This window comes from Mirounga angustirostris, unplaced genomic scaffold, assembly GCF_029215605.1.
Source record: "Mirounga angustirostris isolate CCGP_5_RB_7025 unplaced genomic scaffold, mMirAng1.0.hap1 SCAF_6, whole genome shotgun sequence".
NCBI classification, from domain to species: Eukaryota; Metazoa; Chordata; class Mammalia; order Carnivora; family Phocidae; genus Mirounga; species Mirounga angustirostris.
In genome coordinates this window covers 75,598,095-75,624,576 of record NW_026991714.1, presented here as the reverse complement: position 1 = coordinate 75,624,576, position 26,482 = coordinate 75,598,095, and the positions used below count along the sequence as shown (strand labels likewise).

The window sequence follows — 26,482 nt, the reverse complement described above, 5'->3', positions numbered from 1 at the left end:
GTCTTCACAGTGCCTACTTCTTGATGTTTGGGGGCATCTCTCTGTTTCTGTCCTCTTTTTTTTTTTTTTTTAAAGATTTTTATTTATTTATTTGAGAGAGAGAATGAGAAAGAGCACGGTCAGAGGGAGAAGCAGACTCCCTGCAGAGCAGGGAGCCCGATGCAGGACTCGATCCAGGGACTCCAGGATCATGACCTGAGCTGAAGGCAGTCGCTTAACCAACTGAGCCACCCAGGCGCCCTGTTTCTGTCCTCTTATTATGAGGACACTGGTCACTGGATATAAGACCCAACCCAGGCCAATATGATTTCATTTGCTCTTTCCCTTGTTTATATTTCTAAAGACTACTTCCACATAAGGTCACATTCTAAGGATCTGGTGGACGTGAATGTGGTGGGGGACACTATTCAACCCACTACAGCTTCCTATAGTGTATTTACCTAAAGAGCTCCCATTTTATTACACGTCTTCATGAACACTACCTTTGAGGGGATGTACAATATTCTTTTTCCCAGTTGGTGGACATTTAGATTGGAGAGGGCTGCCATTAGCACGTAGGACCTTGATGCACAACATACGAAGGCGCTCCCTTCTCTGGGCTGACTGAGGTGCCTAGCTCCGTGAGCTGATCAGGGGCTGGATTTCAGCCTCCATTTACCCCCTTTGCAAGTCCTCCTTGTGCAGGGCACAACATGCATGCTGGACATGGTGGCCCAGGTTTGAGAGAACGGCACTCGGGGTGGGTTTGCTACTGTTTTAGAATATGGAAGAAGCTCAATTGTGCATTTGGCTTTTCTTTTCTGCTTCGGAGTGGGAAGTGCAGAGTGTCTGAATTAGAAGAGGCCCTAGAAAATGCCTCAGTTACACAGAAGAGAATAATTAGAAGATTCTATATTAATTTGCTGTGTATTGATTCACAGAGCATAGTCAAAATTTATTATGTTCAGTCTTAGGAAATAGAGACCCAGAAATTTTCACTAACTTTGCTATAGACTTTGCTAACTTTGCTATAGGATCAAATCTCAAATCTCTGGACCTTCCTTGGTACCTTGATTGTATCCTGCTGACCCCTGTAGAGCCCTGCTTTAGCTGTGATGTAATCATTATTTAGAAGTGTTTATTTTTTTAAAGGTTTTATTTATTTATTTAACAGGGAGAGACACAGCGAGAGAGGGAACACAAGCAGGGGGAGTGGGAGAGGGAGTAGCAGGCCTCCCGCAGAGCAGGGAGCCCGATGCGGGGCTCGATCCCAGGACCCTGGGATCATGACCCGAGCCAAAGGCAGACACTTAACGACTGGGCCACCCATGTGCCCCTATTTTTTTATTAAAGATTTTATTTATTTATTTGAGAGAGTTAGTGAGTGAAAGAGAGAGAGAGAGAGAGAGCACAAGCAGGGGGGAGGGGCAGAGGGAGAGGGAGAAGCAGGTTCCCCGCTGAGCAGGGAACCCAATGTGGGGCTCCATCCCAGGACCCTGGGATCATGACCTGAGCTGAAGGCAGATGCTTAACCTACTGAGCCACCCAGGTGCCCCTTTAGAAGTGTTTATTAATAGGAGCATATTTATCCTTTTATGTCCATATTCTAACTTCTTTTGAAACTACCTCAACCTTTCTTTCTCTTTTGAACTCTGCTTTGAAGAATGTTTTTTTTTTGACCAGATAAAATAGTGAGTGCAGCTTTCTTAAACTAAGATGACCACTTTTCTGCGTATCTTTATAAATATTCATCTACTGCCATAGTACTTTGGTTGTTGTGACAAGCCAGATATTTTAATAGCATATATTTCAAAGGCCAGAAGAGGAAATGTACAACATCTTCTTATTCTGAAATTCAAATAACTTTTTCGAATACTCATTTTTTTAGTTTTGTAGAGAAAAAAATTCTATTAATTTTCTAAAGCCTAAAATAAATGAAAATAAATACATGAAATTAGTAAGAATTCAAGTCTGAAGTCTAATTAGCAGACCAAATTTCTTAGCATTTTCTTTCTCTTCAGATATTATTGTTCCTTGATGGTTCTTCTCTATGTTCCTTGGGGTTTAGCACAATCCAACTGCATGCCTGGCTACTAGTAAACTCATGCTGATTGAATGAGTAGAACAATTGCCATATCTCCCTGCCCTTATCCATTCTGCTGTGGCCAGATTGACTATCCATCCTCCAAACCCACTATACCCCTTTCCATCTCCATGCCTTTGCTACCAATGAGTTTTCTCCAGTGATCCCCTTGCCAAGTTCCTAGTCATCTTTTAAGACCCAGCTCCGATGTCAACTCCGCTATGAAGCATTCCTCAAGGGCAGGATGATGCCTTGTTCATCTCCACGTCTCCAGTGCCTGGCACAGAATAAAAGTTAACGAAATGTGTACTGAATAAGCCAGTGAATGAAAGGAAGGGACAGAGCCAGTATCCCCACGGCAGATAAGAACTTGGGCTCTGTGGTCTGACAAACTGGATATTCATGGACCTGCTTCTTGACTTACGATGGTGTGACCTTGGTCAGATTACTGCATCACTCAAAGAGGTCATTTCCTTAGCTGTAAAATAAGGACAATGATAGCATCTGACTCAAAGCATTCTTGTTAGATCCTGTGCATAAAATCCTTCACCTAATCAGTGCTAAATGATAGTCAGTGTTGATAAATTGTTCTACGGGTTTCCTTTGATTGCACCAGAGAGATTGCGGTCCTGCAGAGTCTTGCTGATCTCAGTGCAATTCTATCACACGCAAGTATTTTGGTTCAGGAGCCAGGAAACTGTCATGGCCTCCACCCCCTTTTCCTTCCAAACTAGATGGAGTAAAACTGCAAAAACACAGACTCCCAACTACCTGGAAAATGCTAATTGACTAGAATTTTTCTCTGGCACTTGAGTTTTAGGAGAAAGAGATAAACCACAGACACAAAAAAGAAACTAGTGCAAGGATTTTTTTAAAAATATAGAACTGCAAGTAACTTCTAGGGGATGACCTTAGAATTACCTTTAGCCTAAATTTCTGTCCCTTTATGTGGTGGCAAATATATACCTTGGGGATTGAATTTTGCATATAGACTGGTGATTTGGCCTAACACTGTTTAAAGGAAAAATTTGAAATGGATGTCAACATGCAAAAAACCTATTATGGAAATTTTCAAATATATGCCAATTTAGAGTGATTAGCCTAATGAATCTCCATGCAACTCTTATCCAGCTTCAGTAATTAGCAATCCTCTGCCACTCTGTTTAATTCCTCCTCTTCTTTTGGTTTGTTTTGCTAGACTTTTAAAAGCAAATACCAGATATCAAATCATTTCACTCATAAATATTTCAGTGTGTATCTCTATCAGGTAAAAAGGTAAATACAGTATAACTATAATCCCTGATCTTAATGAACAAAATTAAAAATAATTTCTTAATACGGTCTAAAACCCAGTCTATATTCTGTTTTCCCTGTTTGTACCAATAAAGTCTTTTTACATTCCTTTTACTGGAATCAGAATCCAAACAGTCCACAGACTACATGTGTTGGCTATTTGTTTGAAGGCTCTCAATTGGTAACAATTCCCCTCCTTCTATCCCATGCTATTTACTTTTTTTTTTTCAATTTAAATTTTTTATTTGAGCATAGTTGACACACAATGTTACATTAACTTTTGGTGTAGAACGAAGTGATGCAACATTTCTGTAAGTTATGCTGTGCTCACCACGAGAGTTTCTTCTTTTTTTTTTAAATGTTTTTATTTATTTATTCATGAGAGTCAGAGAGAGAGAGAGAGAGAGAGAGAGAGGCAGAGGCAGAGGGAGAAGCAGGTTCCCCGCCTAGCAGGGAGCCCGATGCGGGACTCGACCCCAGGACCCCGGGATCATGACCTGAGCCGAAGGCAGACGCTCAACCATCTGAGCCGCCCAGGCGCCCCCACAAGAGTTTCTACCCTCTGTCACCATCAACAGTATTACAATATCATTGACTCTATTCCCTATGCTGTGCCTCTCATATCCATGACTCATTCATTCCATAACTGGAAGCCTGTATCTTCCACTCTCCTTCACCCATTTTGTTCAGCCCCCCACCCCTTCCTCTCATGCCCTTTACTTCTTTAAGAGTTTTTAAATTGATAAATATTTCACAAAAACATGGATTTATGGAAGATCTGGCAGGACTGGTTAGACTCTCATAAGCAGCATAGTAGAGGCTATGGTCTTTAAACCATGCAGGTGCCTCCAGGTATCCACAGTTCCCGCCAGTCCCCATTCCACCAACCAGCTTAATCCACCTATGTTACCCGACCAGCTCCCATGGGTGTTGTGCTGGCGATCTCTGACCTACATATACATTTGTTGGGCAATGAGGACTGAATCCGGAATGACGGCCTTGAAGTTTAGAAACATCCCTAGTCATTAAGTAAATGCTCAGTTTTGTGCACTCTATTACTTAGGTAGGAATGTAAACTGAAATACTTAAAAAGCTTTCAGCAAGGACCTAAATCCACAAAGGATTTTTTTTTTTTACAATCTTAAATTGGCCTGAAACTTTAGAGATTGGCGTCTCTCTTTTCTTGAGCATTCATTCTAGTGAATTTGCTTCATAGCCCTCCATTCTGTAAGTCTCTTTTTCACCTTTGTGAAGGTTTGAGCCTACAAAGGCCACTGGACAAGGTGTCAAGGGACCCGAGCTTTAGTCTTGGTCCTCGATGACCCATGGGCTGCCATTTTGCCTCTCTGAGACACCTTGAAGTGGAAGGAATAACTGCCTAGCTCTCAGGGTTGTTGTGAAGTTCAAGTAAGGTAACAGATGTGAAATTAGTTCATAAACTGTGTAGCTCTACACTTAAACAAGGTATTACTATGCACAAGGATACATCACATTATGTATAATAGCCTCTTTCACACCTCTCTGCACCTACTCTCTTGTGCCTTTTCCCTGGAATACCCTTACGAATTAATTGCTAGTCATCTGTGATCCCCAAATACTTGATGCCTCTTTCTTTACAACATTTGCCACACTGTATTAAAGCCATTTGTTTTCATCTTTGTCTTCTGCAAGATTCTGAGCATAAACTGCAGTTTATTCAGTGCTCAGCACACAGCAGACTCTCAGTAAATATCTGCTGAATTAGATAGGATTGATTTTAATAATTATTATGTGCACCTGTCTTGGAGGACAAAGTCTCTGCCTACACAATGCGTTAGCTATATTGTCTGGTCACTGACCAGTCTTGGCTCTTGTTAAAAGCTTTTGATGATGATGATGATGATGATGATGATGATGAGATAGTTATAAAAATAGAGTTTTATATTTTTAATTTAAGTAAATGATTAGACTTTTGGAGTATATTACTAATCATTTAAGCTCATCAACAGTGAAAGAATCTAAATGTGGAATGCCTCTCATTAAAAAGAATTTCCTTTCCTGCTGGGGAAAACTTAAGCTACCAGTCATTGTTTTTGGCCCCATTGTCTGGTTCTCTTCACGAAGCAAGGGCTCCTTGTTCTCCTACAGCTGGTTTGCCATCCACCCAGTCAGCATGAACAACAGCAATCATCTCGTCAATAGCGACAACATGGGCTATGCCTCTTACCTTTTTGAGCAAGAGAAGAACAAAGGCTATCTACCTGGACAGGTGAGAATTTGTGTCATTGAAAGCATCATCTTAATGTGCTGAGTATCACCATTCATGCAGTGCTTAGAAGAGCTGATTCAACTAATGAATCATTGAACACTATATCAAGAACTAATTATGTACTATACAGTGGCCAACTGAACATAAAAAAAAAAAGAAGAGTAGCTGATTCAAATTCTCAGCGTCAAGTGTCATCACATACTCACATGCTCGGATAAAAAGAATTCTCCATCCTCCCTGATGGGGAAAGAAAAATTAAAAATGGCTAACTGTGTCAAATACCACTTATATGGATGGCTTCATACAGTTACAATTGGTTGGATAAGGAAGGACAAGTTCAAGATTTTGGCAATATGGAATGGTTTTTGACCAACTTGGAAATATGATAAGCTGTGTTGTTTACTTTTGTTTTCAGAGCTGTAAGTGTTAACCCTACTGAGGATAAGGTGATGCGTCTTTTTCACTGGTCTGGATTTCCCTATTAATGATGAATTTCCTTTCAAGGAGTTTGTCTTCCTTTCCTTCACTAAGGCCAAAGTCAGAGACAGCCCTAATGCACCAAACTTGTTTTTTAACTTTGAAACGCAATGAGGGCTGGAATTCGAGATGGGGGCTGGACCTCAGTCTGTGTACTTCAGAAAACTCTGTGTAAATTACTGACTACAGACAGCTAAGTGGTGAGGGGGGACCCTGCTCTGTTTGACCCTAGTGTCCAAGTCCCAAATGCAGAAGAATAGAAGAGGATGAGAGCCCCAGGCCCTTGACTAGAATAAGTATCTAAAAGGTGTATAATGATATAAAAGTAATTGGTCCCCTGAACATTTGATCTGATCTTTTAGCTCCTTGTTGACAAAACACTTTTTTTTTTTCATTTTAGATTGAGTTTTAGGGAAAGAAAGGAAGTTCCCATTTATGATCACTGGCTGCTAGGCCCATTGAGATAAGTTATCTTTTTGGTATGCAAAGAGACACATGATCTCCATTATCTCTTTCCCTAAGAAAACTGAAGACATTGAAGGTGGAATGGTAGACCAGCTAGCTGGGTTGAGGTTAAAGTCTTGCACCACTCAGAAAACGTTCTGTGTTGTTACTTCAGGTTGAAGGGATAAGAGAAAAGCTACACGGAGGCAGATCTAGATGGTGGACACTATATTTAGGCTCAGTTTTGCCACAGGAAAATCTGGATTCACTATATTTTTTTTCAGCCAGTAAATTTATTTTTCAAGGAAAATCTCTGAGCTCCAAATACAATACCAGAGAATAGCTTGATGAGTCAGCATTTTATGACTTGTTGTTGTTGTTGTTGTTGTTGTATGCTGTGTTTCTTGTCAAAAAGTTTCTGTTTGTGGCACAGGTTTGAAACTCTCCTACTTGAGATGGCTTTATTGATCATTGGGATATCATGGGTAGTAATATATATGCGGACTGCAATGTGAATTTTTTTTCAGAAATTTTCTCAGAATGTTATACCTCCTCCTTTTAATTGTCTGCAAATGATTTTGAATTATTCACCAGAGTGGATTAAATGTTTGCATTTTTAATGGAAGTCATTATGGGAAATAAGAAAGAATAAAAGACACTTGGATGTTTCTTTTGGCAGGGACCATATGTAGCAGCCTTTGCTTCATCAAACCTGGGAGATGTGTCCCCCAATATTCTTGGCCCACACTGTGTCAACACAGGAGAGTCTTGTGATAATGCCAATAGCTCTTGTCCTATCGGTGGGGTAGGTAATCGTGACATGAAATCTTTGTTTTTGCATCTCATGTGCATTTTATGTTTAAATATCCACCATTAACTTATAATTATGTTTTTCTCAAGTATACACAGGCCTACTGACTGCTAGCCTTTCCTCTTCTCAGAAGCACCCACTAAATTCTGATTGGGTAAAATTCTGGTTTCCCATTGGATTGACCGCTAAGTGAAGTTAGTCAATGTCAGAGATGCAATACCCTTCCCCAAATTTGGACAGTCTGAAACACTTCACCTTGGCATTTCTGATGTCACGAGTTAGTACCAGAAACTGCCTGCCTGAGATGTTTCTCACTGATGGGAAAGTCTATAGGATTTTTAAAAAAATATAAGATCAACTTTTTTTTTTCTCTTTTCTTTAAAATCACAAACAGGCGCTTGAGTGGCTCAGTCAGTTAAGCATCTGCCTTCGGCTCAGGTCATGATCCCAGGATCCTGGGTTCGAGTCCCACATCAGGCTCCCTGCTCAGTGGGGATCCTGCTTCTCCTTCTCCCTCTGCCACTCCCCCTGCTTGTTCTCAAATAAATAAATAAATAAAATCTTTAAAAAAATGAAATTAAAATAAAATCACAAGCAAAAAATCTTGCTGTAAAAACTCACACAACATGGAAAACACAGACAGCTGTAATAAGTGAGTCCTATTCACTCCCTTCCTCCCCGCCTCACCATGAGTTACGACTGTCACACCTCTTTCTACATACTTACTTAAGTACTCATGAACAAAATTTGGTAACTTATTTATTGATTTTTTTTATTAGTCTGGGATTCGAGTTTTCCACCTCATAGGTCTTTAAAATCTTTTTATGACTATATATAGGTCTGTGTGGTAGGTTTTAAAGACAACAAGAATGGCTGTACCATTGTTTATTTAACTGCTTCTCTGCCATGTTCATTTAGGTTTTTTTTCAGCTTTGACTTGAGCAACAGATGCTAGTTTCTGGGCTCTTATTCTTTTTGTATTTAGAACATGTCACCTGTGATATTACTTTTATTAAACATCATTTCTGGGCTATTACTTCTATTCCAGTCAATGCCACCCAATGAGTAGTATGGTTTTAACAATTCTATTTTTCTGTTATATATTACCATTTTTATATGGAAAGTCTTCCTTTATTACCCTTCATTTGTAAAATTTCCACACAATATTAATTAATTCAATAATTAATCAACAATTCAACAATTAAGTCAATAATTGATCTAATCATTAGATTTAAAGATTACTTGTTAAATTCCAAAATTCAGAGATGAAATGCTTAAATAAATTATGAGACCTATTTGCAATAGAATATTATGCAGCAACTCAGTGTGTTGTGTTGGAATACTTAATGTGGGAAAAAGCTCATAGTACACGATGTTGATTAAGAAAATTGGCTTTAATAATGCATATTCATGATGATTGCAGTTTTGAAAATAAATGTGTCATAGTAAAAAGACAAAGGGAAACACACTGAATTGTTAACCCTGGTTTTCTCGGTTTGGCATTATTATAGGGGGTGTTTATTCCGTTTATCTTATTTATTGTTTTTATTCTATTTATACACTTTTGCATTTTTTTCTACCATGAGCATACTTTGTAATCATAAAAAATTACAAGAAAATCATACCCTTTCCCACAACAGAATTCTGTTTCTCTCTGTTCCGCTCCATCTGTTAGATTGGCTTCCCTCATGTTTGCAAGAGGGCAGCCAGTACTGAGGAAGGGGTATCCTTCTCCCCCCAACCCCTACCCCATATACGGTAGGAGACAGAGAAAACTTCTCTTCTAACCATGGAATAAAAGCTCTTTTCAGCCCAAATGGGTCAATGGAGGTATAAACCCATTCCTGGACCAAAGCAGTTCCTGGGGAAATGGTATGTGCTGATTGGCATAAGCTGGGGTTTCTTCCCAGTCTTTGGCAATGCCCAGGGGATGGCCGTCATCATCTTAGACTGACCTGGAACTGGGAATAGAATCACTGACTGTTAAAGAAGAGATGCCTTTCTGAAGAAAATCGTGATTCACTTAAGAAACCAAAAGAGGGAAATGGGCAAATATTGCCATGTCTTTTGCTTTAATGTTGCTTCTTCAAACAGATTTTTTTGAACTTTAGAAACTAGCTTTGATGTAAAAAAAGATATATGCTTGTTAAAAACTCAAACAATACTGAAAAGTTCAGAAAACAAAACATGTAAAGGAGCAGCCCCTAACCCCACAATGAACCTGTTAAAAATTTAATGGTCTGTGTCCAGCCACCTGTCTGCATGTATAGTTGTATTTAAATGAGGTCCTACCGTAATGCTGTTCTGGAACCTGCTTTCTTGTTTTCAGTGAATATACTTGAAAACAACACTTAAACTAATGCCATAGTTTTCAATGTTAAGTACCCTAAATGAGTTCACCAATCCCCTACTGATGAGAGCTTTCTTTCCCTCCCTCTTCTCTTCCTTCATATCCTCTCTCTTCTGTTTTTCCTTCCATCATATAAATATGCTCTGGTCGCTATGTTGTACATATTTTCATGCGTGTATGAGTTTCACCTTAGGACAAATTCTTTTTTTTTAAGATTTATTTATTTATTTGGAAGGGGCAGAGGGAGAGAGAGACTCTCAAGCAGACTCCCCGCTAAGCGTGGAGCCTGATGTGAGGCTCGATCCCACGACCTTGAGGTCAAGACCTGAGCTGAAACCAAGAGCCAGATGTTTAACCGAATGAGCCACCAGGGCGCCCCAGGGCAAGTTCTTAGAAGTGAATTTGCTGTCAAAGGGAAAGCATAGCCACCATGAGGTGTCTGTCAGTCCCGTTCCCCCTAACAGAGCATGAGTGAAAGTTTCCCCAAACTCTCACTGACACCCAGTTTATCAATCTTTCAGTCTTTGCCAACACAACACGCAAAGAGTTCTTTGTAGTTTAAATTTATATTTAATTATTCATGAGACTGAATATATTTTAATGTTGAATGGCCATTTATACTTCATTTTTGTAAATTACCTATTTCATCCATATTCCATTGTATATCCATTAGGATCTTTTTTTTTTTTTTTGCTTTTTTTCCTCCCAGCTCTATTGAGATGTAATTGATATACAACATTGTATAATTTTAAGGTGTGCAATGTGATAATTTTGATACACATATAGGATGCTTTTGACTGCAAATAAGAGAAAACCCAATTCAGTATGGATGAATCAAAAGGTATTAAGAAAGTATTCATCCATATTTTCTTTTAATACTTTTTAATTTTCAGTTATAATATTTAAGTATCTGGTCAATCTCAAAATTTCCTCGTATAAGAAGTGAAGTAAAGAGCCAGATTTATGTACTGATCTTTCCCAGAGGATCATCTAGTTGTTCCAATATAATTTTAACTGAGTTTCAATTGAAGGCAATCATGAGCCATAGGCAAGAACAGACAGGTAGGAAGATGTGCAACCAATGGGGAACTTGGCTTTAGGTCTTAGCTCACATATTAGCTACCTATATAATCTCCGACAAATCGTCCAACCCACCTGAGCCTCAGTGTCCTTACCTGTAAAAATAAGGCACTGTGATATGTGATTTCTGAAGATCTTCACTGCTCCAATGCCATGAATGATTTTGCTTCTCATAATCTGTAGATTGAGAGACTGACAAGAGATGCTAGAATGTGGGTTTAAAACTATGTTTGCTTAGCTTCCCTTGTAATTTTGCATTCCTTAAAACCATTGCTTATTTCACCGAGAGTCCGTCTTGTCTCCCTGTGTTGCAGTCTAGCATGTGCATTGCTATGGGACCAGGAGAGGATATGCTCAACAGCACGCAGATTATAGGACGGATCATATATCAGAGAGCGAAGGTCAGCCACGGGCCCCACTTCTTTCAACTTCATTTAATCTTGTTCTTTAAAATCCACCGACAGTGTTCATGATGAAGTCAGTAATGGTAAGAGGCAGAAAGGGCTCGCGCTGGCCCTGGAGTCTGCTGGCACTGGCCTGCTAGGAAGGCTGCTTCCCAAAGGACACAGGAACCTCTCTCTGACTGCTCGTCTGACCTTTTTTTTTAAATTTAATTTAATTTTATTAGGTTGTTGTCACCATACAGTACATCATTAGTTTTTGATGTAGTGATCCATGTTTCACTGTTTGCGTATAACACCCAGTGGTCCATGCAGAACGTGCCCTCTTTAATACCCATCACCGGGCTAACCCATCTCCCCAACCCCCTCCCCTCTAGAACCCTCAGTTTGTTTCTCAGAGGCCATAGTCTCTCATGGTTCATCTCCCCCTCCAATTCCCCCCCCCTTCATTCTTTCCTTCCTCTCCTAATGTCCTCCATGCTATTCCTTATGTTCCACAAATAAGTGAAACCATATGATAATTGACTTTCTCTCCTTGACTCATTTCACTTAGCATAATCTCTTCCAGTCCCAACCATGTTGCTGTAAAAGATGGGTATTCATCCTTTCTGATGGCTGAGTAATATTCCATTGTGTATATGGACCACATCTTCTTTATCCATTCATCTGTTGAAGGGCATCTTGGCTCTTTCCACAGTTTCGCTATTGCGGACATTGCTGCTGTGAACATTGGGGTGGATATGGCCCTTCTTTTCACTACATCTGTGTCTTTGGGGTAAATACCCAGTAGTGCAATTGCTGGGTCATAGGGTAGCTCTATTTTTAAATTTTTGAGGAACCTCCACACTATTTTCTAAAGTGGCTGTACCAACTTGCATTCCCACCAACAGTGTAAGAGGGTTCCCCTTTCTCCACAACCTCGCCAACATGTGTTGTGTCTTGCCCTGTCCATTTTTGCCATTCTAACTGGTGTAAGGTGGTATCTCAATGTGGTTTTGATTTGAATTTCCCTGATGGCTATACGAAGTCCTTGTAAAACCAAGGAAACAGGGAAACATTCTGTTTCAGCCTGAGTGCTTGCTTCAGACTGCGGTGATAAATAGTGTAAGGATTTCAGCTAACATCGCGTCAGGCATGATCAGACTGATCCAGATTCTCTTGGCCTTTGCTGCCCAGTTGCCTGACTGTTCTTTTTTTTTTTTTTGTAAAGCTTTTATTTATTTATTTGTCAGAGAATACAAGCAGGGGGAGAAGCAGGCTCCCCCCTGAGCAAGGAGCCTGATGCTGGACTCGATCCCAGGACCCTGGGATCATGACCTAAGCCGAAGGCAGCGGCTTAACTGACTGAGCCACCCAGGCGCCCCATGCCTGACTGTTCTTAACGTCTTCAGTGACAAGGCCAGACTGAGCAACACAGCTCCCCACGCCTGCAATTTGAATTCAGATTAGTTCCTAGTCTTAAATATATCCCAATTGTCCATCTTATATTTTCTTTTCTTCTCTTCTTGAGACATTTTTTGAGGAGGAGCAAATCGGGTCTGTAGTAAGATGATTATGAGTTGCTCTATGCTTCTCCCTCTGCGAAATTGTATCTTCCATTTTGCCCGTGTTTTGTTTCCACTCCTCTGGAGACAGATTTCTGATTGAAAAGACCAAGGATGACCTCAAGCTGAGATCTCTTCCATAGTTCGATCTCTTCCTTTGTGTGGCTAACTCATACCTTTGTTGCAAGTGTGTGAGTCAGTGCATGTGTTTCAGTAAATATTTTGCTCCATGGGTTCTGAAATGTTTCAGGAGCAATTAAGGAAGAACAAAAGCACCTTTAAAAACATTAGACACCAGCCAGCCTACCTGCAGCAGTTTCTTTTTAATTACTGTGGTATTATCAGTGGATGGTTCTAGATTAACAGATTCTATTTAGGGTGTGCACCCGTGACACGGTTTGGTGTCAGAAATTTTGTTACTGTTCTGGGCTTGAGAGTCAGAGGGATTTGTCCCACATTCTGGATTCTCTTTGACTCGCTCCTTATCGGGGAGGCAGCTGGTGTTACTGAGAGCTCACCCTGAGAACCCCCATGTGGCTGTCAAATCGGGGATGGGGGGACCATCAGGTGTCAGGCAAAGGCGCGTGCGCTGAGGTAGGATTGGCCCACCATGTGTGGTACAGATCAATACAAGCCAATGTTTCCAAACAAGCTGACTCACATTTGCCACGAGATAGAAAAAGCATCAGTTCACCCTACAGGGGATAAAAAAGAACCTCAAAAGGTGGATGTGGGGGAGTGGGGAGTCTTTCCAGCCACCCTTTGGCGCCAGCCCTGTCAGAGGACTCGCGACTTCTGAGGGAGAACCCCCGAGGTTATGCTCTCATTCTGGCAAAAACAATCATTGGGCCCGCCTCCTCCTCATCTTAAATTTTCTTGAGGGAGGCTTTTTGTGCCACAGCCTCTATCACCAGAATGTCCTGTTTGTGGGGGGAGCAGACACAGGTCAAGGTCTCAGGGGCTCCCCGCGTCTGGAAGCCACTGGGGATGGCAGAGAGTGTCATGTGGGTAGTGGCCCTTTCTAAGCAGCCAGCAAAACAAAACTTGGTGGGCACATGCTTTTCCAAATTGGTACTTACTGGGCACAGTGGTACTCTTCATTTTAGCTCTTTTGCTTCTTTTTTTTCCTTTTATTATGTTAATCCCCATACATTACATCATTAGTTTTTGATGTAGTGTTCCATGATTCATTGTTTGCGTATAACACCCAGTGCTCCATGCAGTACGTGCCCTCTTTAATACCCATCACCAGGCTAACCCATCCCCCGACCCCCCTTAATGGATTTAAAAATTTTTTTATTGTTATGTTAATCACCATACATTACATCATTAGTTTTAGATGTAGTGTTCCATGATTCATTCTTTGTGCATAACACCCAGTGCTCCATGCAGAACATGCCCTCTTTAATACCCATCACCAGGCTAACCCATCCCCCCACCCCCTGCCCTCTAGAACCCTCAGTTTGTTTCTCAGAGTCCATCGTCTCTCATGGTTCGTCTCCCCCTCTGATTCCCCCTCCTTCATTCTTCCCCTCCTGCTATCTTCTTCTTTATTATTATTTTTTTTAACATATAATGTATTATTTGTTTCAGGGGTACAGGTCTGTGATTCAACAGTCTTGCACAATTCACAGTGCTCACCATAGCACATACCCTCCCCAGTGTCTATCACCCAGTCACCCCATCCCTCCCACCCACCCCCCACTCCAGCAACCCTCAGTTTGTTTCCTGAGATTAAGAATTCCTCATATCAGTGAGGTCATATGATACATGTCTTTCTCTGATTGACTTATTTCGCTCAGCATAACATCCTCCAGTTCCATCCATGTCGTTGCAAATGGCAAGATCTCATTCCTTTTGATGGCTGCATAATATTCCATTGTGTGTGTGTGTGTGTGTATATATATATATGTATATTGTTATATATGTGTGGTATATATATGTATATGTATATGTGGAATATATATGTATATATATATATACCACATCTTCTTTATCCATTCATTTGTCGGTGGACATCTTGGCTCTTTCCATAGTTTGGGTATTGTGGACATTGCTGCTATAAACATCAGGGTGCACGTACCCCTTCAGATCCCTACATTTGTATCTTTGGGGTAAATACCCAGTAGTGCAATTGCTGGGTTTTGCTTCTAACAGTAAGTGTGTGTGTGTTTTCTAGGAACTGTATGCCTCTGCCTCCCAGGAGGTCACTGGACCACTGGCTGCAGCTCATCAGTGGGTGAATATGACAGATGTCACTGTCCAGCTCAACTCCACACACACGGTAAGTATCACTGAGTCACGCTGATGATGCCACAAGGGTGAAGCTCTGGGCTGATCTCATGGCTTACTTGAAGTTTAACGTCTGTTTCTTGTTTGTGTTTACTTTGTGTTCTTCTCCCCTTTAGGCAAAAACGTGTAAACCAGCACTGGGCTACAGTTTTGCGGCTGGGACAATCGACGGATTTGGGAACTTCAATTTTACTCAGGGTGAGGTTCTGTCTGATGAAATCTGTGGTTCCAGGTTCTGAAGGGTCAAATGGTCTCCGTACATTTATGATTTTTTACTATTATCTTTAGATTGGGGGGGTGTGCTTGCCAGGTGTGTCCATGACAGCCAGAATTCCCAGGGATGTGTGTCTTCTGGAACTTAGCTTCCACTGATTCAAAAAGAATCAGAGACAACTTCCCTTTGCATTTCAGTCTCAGTCTACAGATGGACGGTTTTTAATGGGTCTGGCGTGCTAGGGTGGAGTTGGGAGGAGTACAGAGCGGGATTGTCATTGTACCTTCAACAATAGGAGTTTGCTCTGTCATCTGCTAATGAATGCCTCTTTCTCTGGTTCCTTTACTGAGCCCAAAGTCCTCAGGGCAGAGGCCTTCAGGAGCCCAAACATGGGCTGCGAAGTCCTCTTCCACAAATTTATAACTGATGATTGTAGGCTTCATCCTGATCATCTCTGTAATAACATGCACTGTAAGTAGAGAAAGTGGAAAAATAGACGAGTCTCACCTGTAGGAAACATATTGGCTTCTTTCATTCTTGCTTTTTATATATGTGTATTTTGGAACCATTCATTGACAAATTAATGAATACAGTTGCAGTTTGAGACATTCGGCTCATCTTTCCTGGTAATATTTCATCCAGGGTGGTCTAATTTCCTGGAACAATAATTTTTAACAGCTTTATTGAGATATAATTCACATACCATATGATGTATCCATTTAAAGTGTACAATTCAGTGGTTTTTAGTGTTTGCCAATATAGGTAACCATCCCCACAGTCAATTTTAGAGCATTTTCAACACGTCAAAAAGCAACCCTATACTCCTTAGCTATCACAACCCCCATCCCTCATCTCCCCCCAGACCTAAGCAACCCCTGATCTTTCTGTCTCTGTATTTTCCTATTCTGGACGTTTCCTGTAAATGGAATCATCAAATATGTGGCATTTGGGGTTGGTGTTTCACTTAGCATCATGTTTTCGAGGTTCATCTGTGTTGTACCATTTATCAGTACCTTGTTCCATTCTGTGGCTAAACCCTTTGACCCGGGTACAAATCCCATCTTTCCTGCACCTTAGCCCCTGACAACAATCATGTTACTCTCATGTCTATGATTTTGGCTTTTATAGATTCCACATAGAAGTGAGAACCTCCAGTATTTGTCTTTCTCCATCTGATAATTTTACTGTTCCTTTCCAATTTCAATGCCTTTTATTTCATTTTCTTGCCTAATTGCTCTGGCTATGACTTTTTTGAAATTGGGGTTAGGGGTTGCTGACGGGTTAGACATGAAGACACACTACCATTCATCAGAAGTCCTACTGAATAGGGATACAGTTTTCTTCCGAGAGAAACTGTTACATTTTCTACCAGAGAAATGGGCAGAGGCCTCTCTCCCTAGAACATGGCTGGTGAGATGTTACTTTCTGGGAAGGCCCCCCAGTCTCTGCAAACATGCCCAAACAGGCCCAACCTGCTGTGTTCCTTTGCAGGGAGTAGAATCTTACTAATATGGTGGAAAGGGCTTGAGACAGGCACACCCTTCACCCCACAAACACCTTATACTAAAAGGAGAAGGGGGAGAAAGCAGAAAGAGTTTAAGATATTTGAGTCCAGGTTTTTCAAATATGAAGCATTTTTAACCAATCCATTCTTAAATTTTTAAATTCTTGACATTATAGAACTGGAATTTATTAATACCTACTCTTACATTTCTTATTGACAAACAAATAAAATTCCTGAGCCAAAAACCCAAAGCAAAACTAAAAACAGGGAAAAGCTTGTAAAACTAAATATGGATCTCAACATTAACGGCTGAACAGAGAATGTTGGTTTTTAAATTCTAAGCGGAAGAGAAGTTGTATACTACATTGAAATAGGAGTGGTGAGAGCGGGCATTCTTATCTTGCTCCTAATCTGATTGGGAAAACTTTCAACCTCTCACTGTTAAGTGTGGGTTTGTCATATATGACCTTTCTTATATGATGTACATTCCTTCTGCACCCAATATGTCCAGTTTTTAGCATGAAAGGATGTTCAGTTTTGTCAAGTGCTTTTTCTGCATCTACAGAGTTGATCAGATGATTTTTTATCTTTCACTCTATTAATAGGGTGTGTCATATTTATTTATTTGCATATTTTGAACTACCCAGAAATAAATCTCACTTGACCATGGTGTGTGATCCTCTTAATCTGTTGTTAAATTCAGTTTGCTAGTATTTTGTTTGGGATTTTTGCTTCTATATTCCTCAGGGTTATCACCCTAAAATTTTCTTTTTTTATAATGTCCTTATCTGGTTTTGGTATCAGGGTAATGCTGGCCTTGCAAAATGAGTTGTGGAGTAGTCCCTCCTATTCAATTTTTGGAAGGAGTTTGAGAAGGATTGGCACTAGTTTTTCTTTAAATGTTTTATTGAATTCACTAGTAAAACCATCTGGTCCTGGGCTTTTCTTTGTTTGGAGGCTTTTGATTAGTGGTTCAATCTCCTTATTCATTTGCCTGCTCAAATTTTCTATTTTTTCATGATTTAGTGGTTTGTATGGTGGTCGTTTGTATATTTCTAAGAATTTATACATTTCTTCTAGGTTTTCCAATTTGGTGGTGTAAAATTGCTCATGGTCGTCTCTTATGATCCTTTGTATTTCTGTGGTAGCAGATGTGGTGTCTTGTCTTTCACTTCTGCTTTTCTTTGAGTCTTCTCTCTTTTTTCCTTAGTCTAACTAAAGGTTTGTCAATTTTATTTATCTTTTTAAAAAACCAGCTCTTAGTTTTATTAGTCTTTCCTGTTGTTTTTCTGGTCTCTGTTTTATTTATTTCTGCTCTGATCTTTGTTATTTCCTTCCTTTTGTTAACTTTGGGTTTTGTTTGTTTTTCTTTTTCTAGTTCCTTGAGGTGTAAAGTTAGGTTGTTTATTTGTTATCTTTCTTTTTTCTTTTCTTTTATTAAAAAGATGTATTTATTTATTTTAGAGAGAGGGAGTGCAAGCATGGGGGAGGAGCAGGAGAGGGAGAGAAAGAATCTCAAGCAGACTCCTCACTGAGCCTGGAGCCTGACGTGGGGCTCGACCTCACAAGCCTGAGATCACAACTTGAGCCAAAACCAAGAGTTAGATACTTACCTGACTGTGCTGCCCAGGTGCCCCTCTGTTTTTCTTAATGTAAGGGTTTATCATTATAAATTGTCCTCTCAGAACTTCTTTTGCTGGACCCATAAATTTAGATATGCTGTGTTTCTAATTTTATTTGGTTTGGGATATTTGTTATTTCCATTTTGATTTCTTCTTTGACCCATTAGTTGTTCAGTAGTGTGTTGTTTAACCTCCACATATTGGTGAATTTTCTAGTTGTCCTCCTATTATTGATTTCTAGTGTCCTCAGAAAAAATAGCTGGTATGATTTCAGTCTTCTAAGTTTGCTGAGGCTTGTTTTATTACCTAACATATGACCTCCCCTGGAGAGTGTTGTGTGCACTCGAGAAGAATATGTATTCTGCTGCTGTTGGATGAGATGTTCTGGTCTAAGGTGTGGTTCAAGTCCAACATTTCATTGTTGATTTTCTGTCAGGATGATCTGTCTATTGTTGAAAGTGGGGTAAAAATTCCCTACTATTATTGTATTGTCTGTTTCTCCCTTCATATCTGTTAATCTTTGTTGTATATATATATTCAGGTGCTCCAATATTGAGTGCATAAATATTTACAATTGTCATCTCATCTTGATGAATTGACCTCTTTATCATTATATAATGACCTTCTTTGTCTCTTGTTACAGTTTTTTATTTAAAGTCTGTTTTGTCAGATGTAAGTATTCTTCTGCTCACTTTTGGTTTCCATTTGTATGGAATATATTTATCCAACCCTTCACTTTAAGCCTATGTGTATTCTTAAAGCTGAAGTGAACTCTTGTAGGCTGTATATGGTTGGGTCATTTTTTCCCCCCATTCAATCACTCTATACCTTTTGTATGGAGAATTTAAGCCATTTCCTTTTAAAGTAATTATTTAAAAGTTAGTACTTACTATGCCATCTTATTGTTTTCTGGTTGTTTTGTAGTTCCCTTGTTCCTTTCTTCTTCTCTTTCTGTCTTCCTTTATGATTTGATGATTTTCAGTGGTAGTATGCTTTGATTCCTTTATGTTTTGCATATGTACTATAGGTATTTGCTTTTTGGTTACCATGGAGGTTTATATAAAACATTCTATAGTTATAACAGTCTATTTTAAGCTGATAATTTAACTTTAATTGCATACAAAAACTACCCTTTTATCTCCTCTTCCCATATCTTATGTTTTTGATGTCATAATTTGTATCTTTTTATATTCTGTATCCATTAACAGATTATTGTAGCTTTAGTTATTTTTAATACTTTTGTCTTTTAACCTTCATACTTGAGTTCAGTGATTTATATACTGCCATTATAATATTAGACTATTCTTAATTTAATTATCTACTTACCTTTACCAGTGAGTTTTATACTTTCATATCTTTTATGTACTAATAGTATCCTTGTATTTTAGTTTGAAGAACTCCCTTCAGCATTTTCTGTTCCATAATTCATGTAGGCTTTCTTCACTGTTTTTTATTTTTATTTTCCTCCTCTGATTGGATAATTTCAAATGACTTGTCTTTAAATTGACAGATTATTTCTTCTGCTTGATCAGATCAACGGTTGGTACACTCTACTGCGTTGTCATTTCATTCACTGTATTCTTCAGCTCCAGAATTTCTATTTTTTTTTAATGATTTTGTCTTTCTGTTGAACTTCTCATTTTGTTAATATGTTATTTTCCTGAGTTTGTTGTGTAACTGTGTTCTCTTGTAGTTGTTGAGCTTTCTTAAAAAAATTATTTCGAGGAGCGCCTTGGTGGCTCAGTCAGTTAAGCATCTGCCTTTGGCTCGGGTCATGATCTCAGGGTCCTGGGAACAAGCCCCGTGTCAGGTTCCCTGCTCGGTGGGGAGTCTGCCTCTCCCTCTGCCTCTGCCCCCTCCCCCTGCACATGTGCAGACTCTCTCTCAAATAAAGAAATAAAATCTTTAAAAAATTATTTTGAATTATTTGTATGACAAGTCATAGATCTCCATTTCTTTGGGATCCATTGTTGGATAATTATTATGTTCCATTGGTGGTGTCATGCTTCCTTGATTTTTGTTGTTTCTTAGAGACTTGAATTTTGTCTGTGTATTTGATAGAGCAGTCACCTCTTTTAGACTTTGCAGACTGGTTGTCGTAGGGGGAGACCTTTACCCATGGGTGTGTGCAGGGACATTGGGTGGGTGAGCTGTGGCAGTTCCAGACCCAGGGCAGGCCAAGTGGCATAGTCTCCATGGAGCTCTGTCAGCTTAGGTCAGCACTGGTGAAGACTGCATGGATCCTCAAATGCCAAGGCTGTGGGTGTCTGCAGCTGCCGTCGGTGCTCTTGGCATCTCCAGGCTGCTGCTGAAATCCTCCTGATCTCTTTCCCCACTGGGGGATGTCATGGCCCAGAAGCTCTCTCTTGGGGCTAGGTTTGGCTTACCGGGGCCTCACAGTAGTGGTGGCACCGATGGCTGATGCACGAATGCCCATGGGTCAGTGACAGATCTGAGATCTGGAGCAGAGGTGCTCATAGAGCGGGGGCAGCTCCAGGGTCCAGGGCACTGGCTCTCCAGTTGTAGTAGTGACTCTGTGCCTGAGTTGTGCGTGCATGTGGAACAACCATGGAGCTGGGATTGGAGCACATGTGCTTGCTGAGGACAGTGGCTCTGGGGTCCAGGATAGCCAGCAGTGGTGGTGGCTCCAGTGCCTGAGATTTGAGTACATGCCGAGCAGCTGCAGATCCAGGGTCTGGAGCATAGGCACACGTGGTGCTGCCATGACGTTGAGTTCTGAAACATGGGTGTGGATGGAGCAGATGGAGCTCTGGGGTCAGGGGCACACTTGGGGGTGGAGGCTGACAAACCTGGTCCCAGGGTGATACAGTAGCATCTTCTTATGGATGAGGAGCAGCAACATCTCATCCCTGGCGGGGGGGGGGGGGCAGTCCATGGTGGTGATGGCCATTGGTGACCTCATTCATGAAAACTGCTGGTGTCCTCTGTGGAGCAGGCTGCTGGCGTCTGTGCCAGTGAAGACTACAGGGTCTTCTGCTGTGAAAACCACAGGAAGTCTGTCATGGGGGCTCTTGAGTGGCAGGGGCCACTGGGGCCCTCCATGGAGCAGACAGCTGGGCACTGTGATGGCACCTGCCATATGGCTGATACTGAGAGTCTGCACTTTTTTTTGTTCCTCTCTGTTTCAGCTAAGTTAATCCTTCCAGTGATCCTTTCTGTGTGATTATTCCGTATTTCGCTCCATAGGTTCTTAATTGGACTCTTGAGCCCTCCTGGGAGTATTTTCATTTGCGAGTAACTAATTGTGGTTTTCTGTGGGGTGACAAAGGCTGATATTTTCTACTTTTCCTTCTTGCTATGTCACCATCCTCTTTTTTTCTTAATATGCACATTAAAGCTATAAATTTCTCTCTAAGCGCTTCTTTCACTGCATCCCATAAGTTTTGGTATACAGTGTCTTCATTTGCATTTATCTGAAAGCATTTTCATATTTCCTTTTAATTTCTTCCTTGACCACTATCTATTTATGATCGTGTTGCTTAATTTCCACATATTTGTGAGTTTCCCAAATTTTCTTCTGTTATTTATTCCTAATTTCATTACTTTGTGGCTGGAAAACATACTTTATATCATTTATACCCTTTAACGTTTATTGGGGTTTATTTCATGGCCAGCAGAGAAGAGTGTCGTTATGTTCTTGTTGCATTGAGGGAGGTGTGTGCAGGTACTTGTTACATCCACTTGGCTTCTTGTGTTGCTCACGTTTTCTCTTGTTCATCTTCTGACTAGTTGTCCCATCTGTTAGTGCAAGTGGGTTATTCATGCTCCAACTGTTACTATTGAGTATCTCTTTCTGTTTTGGTTCATGTAGTTTGGTGCTCTGTTGTTAGGTCCATATATGTTTATAATTGTTATATTTCCCTAATGGATTATAGATTCTAAGTTCATAGGTTTCAGAGTTAACATAACTTTTCCCCAGATTGTGGTATTTAGGTGTGATTTTGTGTAGATAATTAAGTGGGGAGTTAAGAGAGGCTTTTTCTGTGGACCCCAAGCCAAATAATCAGTACTTCAAGTTGGAGTTCTCATTTTTAGTTTTTAAAATGGGGAAAAAAGTGATTTCATTCATAGATCTATAGTTAAGTATATTGTATTATTTTTATTTGCAACGTGGATGAGGAAGAGCAATAGAAACAAAACTTTAAAGATGTTGAACAAGATATATTCTTTTAGTCTATCAGCCACAATGGGGATCTAACTAAATAATGATTCCTATTTTAGGATGCAAAGGAAATTTTACCTCTTCTATTATTCAGACTGTTTGGAATTATTGGGCAACAATCTTAATAAAATCTTTGCAATAAAGGCATTGTTGTACATTTGTCAAAGTGATGGCATTTTTCAGAGGGTTGGAATCAAATTAATCCTAACGTTCCTAAATAGGGACAACAGTAGGGGATCCATTTTGGGACAGTCTTCGGGATCAAATCCTGGGCAAGCCATCTGCAGAAATCAAAGAGTGTCATAAACCAAAGCCAATCCTTCTTCATACTGGAGAGGTAATGCATTTTGACTATCATGGTAAAATTAGTATATCGTTATTTTAAAACTTAAGAATTGTCAGAGACAAATGATAGATCTTTGTTGACATGGGAATTTCTTATTCAAATATTCCCACATCAAATTTTTAATATTAAAAATATGTATGTTAAGAATCTAACTCTAAGGAATAAGGGGTATGGTTATTAAATATTGTGACTTAGAATTTATGATAAATAACTGCAACAATGAAAACAGTAGAAAAGGAAGAATTCGATCAACATCTATCTTATTCAGGATTCATTTATGTTGACTCCAGGACAGGAGTTCACATACAACTCTGCACAAAAAAGCATCCTCGGGTCATGTAAAAAGGGACATGTTCATGTCTCAATTTTCTCACGACTCAGACAACACGATTAACTAAAGCAATATTCTTTTAATACTCCTTTGGACCATGGATTTTCACATTCTAAATGTCAAAAGTTTGTGCCAGTGTTCATAATATAAATTATTGATGTAGAAAACATTTTTGAATAGAGTTTTTCCCCCTAATATTCAATTAAAATTCTTCAGGAAGAAGAAAGAGAGGAAAGGAAGGAACAGAGAGAATCTGACTATGGGAAAGGGTAGATTGTCTTGGAGAAAACTTGGAAAGTAAGGCAAGACTTGGTAACTGCAAATTTAAAGTGCTATGAGAGTAAAAAGAGAAATCATTAAGTTAAGCTGTTCCAAATGTAGAATTACTTATCTATCTTGCTAAGTGCTCCAAGAGAACCCTTGGTTACCTGTTACACATTGTGATTCTAGGATGCCAGATCCACCAAAAATTTCACTGATGAGAAAGGAAGTGCAGGTTAATGGGGCATTGGCATCTGAGATCCTTGTGCTATGACCAGATAGAATATTTTATACTACCTCATTCATTAGAAAGAAAATCTGTGATAGTAGGATAAAGCACCAAACCCAGCTGGAAACATTGTAAATCCTTTAATAAAGGAACTTTTCTGAGCATCATCTGTCTCTTGGCCATAGAAAGAACAATATCCCTAACACAGGTTTCATGTTTTGGGTTCTTAGTTGACAAAACCTCATCCCTGGCACCCAGATATTGTTGATGTTCAGATTATCACGATTGGGTCCTTGGCCATAACTGCCATCCCTGGGGAGTTGACGTAAGTTCTTCTTTGTTATTTTGTAGTTAAAAATGTAATCATTGTGTATGTGTTTCTGTTGGAATAACTTCTTCTCATGGGTGGTGATTCTGAACTGACTTCTTTGTATCTCACTCTGCCATTTTGGCAACACTAACAAATATTCCAACCATCTTTTGGTGGGCTTCTGAAGAGTAAATCTTTTGATGTGTATTGCTAGTGGGTAAATTGTAGCAAACATAAACATTTGAAGAACTTATTCCAAATGTAAATGATGTTGTGCATTATTATGTCAGTAGAAAGAGTTGAAATATTATCAAAATTCAGATCCTTGAAACAGTTGAAGTCTTAGAAGCAGGAAAGATTGTTTGAAATCTGCTCTTTATGCAGTCTTCCCTATCTTACAAAGTAGCAATTTTATATCTTTCCAGTTGTTCAGGCCCTAAACCTTGGAGTCATCCCTGAATTCTCTCTTTTCAATTTCCTCCACTGAAAGTGAATTTGCAGCAAATTCTGCACATTCCACCCAGCACTTTCTATCACTCCCTCCCTGGTCTAAGCCACCATGAGCTCTCCCCTAGATTACTGCCATAACCTCCTGTCTCACTTGCTTGCTTTCTCCCTTACTCTTCTGTAGTCTGTTCTCAACACTGCAGCCAGAGGAATCCCTTTAAAAGCTAAGTTAAATTAAGTCAGGGTCCAAATCCCTCCAATGGCTTCTCATCTCACTCCAGGTAAATTCTTAAACCCTTACAACATCCTACAAGGGCCCTGTGAGATTTTTTCCCTCTGCAATCTCTCTGTTCTGATTTGATACCCCTCTCCCCTGACTCATCCCTGCTTCAGCCACCTTGGCTTCATTGCATTTCTCAGACCAGCAAGCCTGCTCCTGTCTTAAAGCTTATGAACTTAAGGTTTCTTCTGCCTAAAACACTTACCCTCCTTTTATCCCCACAGCTGACTCTTTTATTCCTTCAGTTCTCTGCTCTGATCGTCTGTGAGATGATCTCTCACAGAGATGCCCCATTGTGCTGATGCTATATGACGCTGCCCTCACCACCACCACCGCCGCCGCTGCCACCATATTCCCACAGCATCAGCACTGGCCTCATCATCACAAGAACAACCACCATCACCTGTCATCCTTACCCTGCGTTATATTCCCCATAGCACCTACTGTCATCTCACTTCTTTTATTTGCTTGTTGACATCTTCCCTCTCTGGAATGTAAGCATCCTGTTGAATCCTTAGCATTTAGAAGTGGGCCTCTTCTGTAGTAGGTGCTGTGTTTTATTGAAGGATTCGATGAAGGAACAAAATGATAAATTCTTTCTGGGTAGGAGCAGTGCACTCTCTACTTGCCTCAGTTCTTACTGACATAGAATACAAACAGTATATTTTTGCTGAATCAATGAATGGAAAATGATTGTAGTCTTAGCCAGTGATATTCATTGATGCCTTTTCCCCTCCTACAAGTTGTTTTCAGTTTAGGATTTTTTTTCAAGATAGGACAGTTAGGGACAAAAAGCTCAAGTTTGGCTTTACATTGCCACAAAGCTCCTATGAACCTTACCATGTTGTGTTATGAGCCAGGATCACATTTGTCTCTTGCTACAAGTTCTTCTGTATTCTTTGCATATATTTGGAGTAGGAAAACCCTTAGATACTTCTGTTTTCTTGACTCAGGACCATGTCTGGACGAAGACTTCGAGACGCAGTTCAAACAGTAAGTTAAAAATGAAATAAAATGTTTATGCATTTTTATTTGGTGAAAAGAATTCCCTATTCCTATGATCTGATACCTTTTAAATTAATCTTTGTTGAGATGACTAGAGTTTTACAGTTCTTGAAAGTAATGTCTAGAGCTTTATTATACCACTAAATATTAGTGGTATAAGAACAAGCTTAAAAATTATAAGGAACCTAGAATCAGGTTTAAATAATGTATTGCTATTTATATATTAATGATTTAAAAATTGATAATGTTTTTATGGGTTAAATAACAAATAACCCTAAGTACCTTAATGAAGTCCTGTCTAAATAAAATCTAACACATGTTAGGAGTTTTGTATTTTATCTGTATTTATTTATATTCAGGAAGCATTGCAAATGGTTCTAGAATGACATGGTCAACAGAGGTCTTATTACTTGGAGTTGGAAATAACCACTATGGTTAGTTAGAATCCTCCTATTATACTTTTTAGGAAATGGATAAAATATCTGTATTTTAGTTATAAGAAGATTCTATATCTGCAAATGTAATCACTAAAATGTTCACAGATCCATTGACTTGCCCAACTGTAGTGTAGTTATGGCTCTAACTTTTCCTCAAGGACTATGAACATCGTGCTTCTGCATTCCCAGGCAGTTTTGATCGTTACAAATGATGTTAGGAGAGACACCCTCTACTACTGACTCACATCTATGATTGTGTGTTAAGTATAACTGGGTCAATAATATACATTATGATGGAGAGTAATTTTATT

At 39.7% G+C, this 26,482-nt stretch overlaps 1 protein-coding gene across 1 annotated transcript in view; it reads left to right on the top strand.

Annotated features, from left to right (window-relative positions):
• ASAH2 (N-acylsphingosine amidohydrolase 2) overlaps positions 1-26,482 on the top strand; it is a 93,990-nt gene that overhangs the window by 49,156 nt on the left and 18,352 nt on the right. The window contains exons 8-15 of the mRNA XM_045876191.2: positions 5,483-5,603; positions 7,204-7,329; positions 11,080-11,166; positions 14,890-14,994; positions 15,119-15,200; positions 22,747-22,862; positions 23,923-24,017; positions 25,683-25,722. Coding sequence (XP_045732147.1) covers positions 5,483-5,603; positions 7,204-7,329; positions 11,080-11,166; positions 14,890-14,994; positions 15,119-15,200; positions 22,747-22,862; positions 23,923-24,017; positions 25,683-25,722 — 772 coding nt within the window. The remainder of the gene's footprint in view (positions 1-5,482; positions 5,604-7,203; positions 7,330-11,079; positions 11,167-14,889; positions 14,995-15,118; positions 15,201-22,746; positions 22,863-23,922; positions 24,018-25,682; positions 25,723-26,482) is intronic.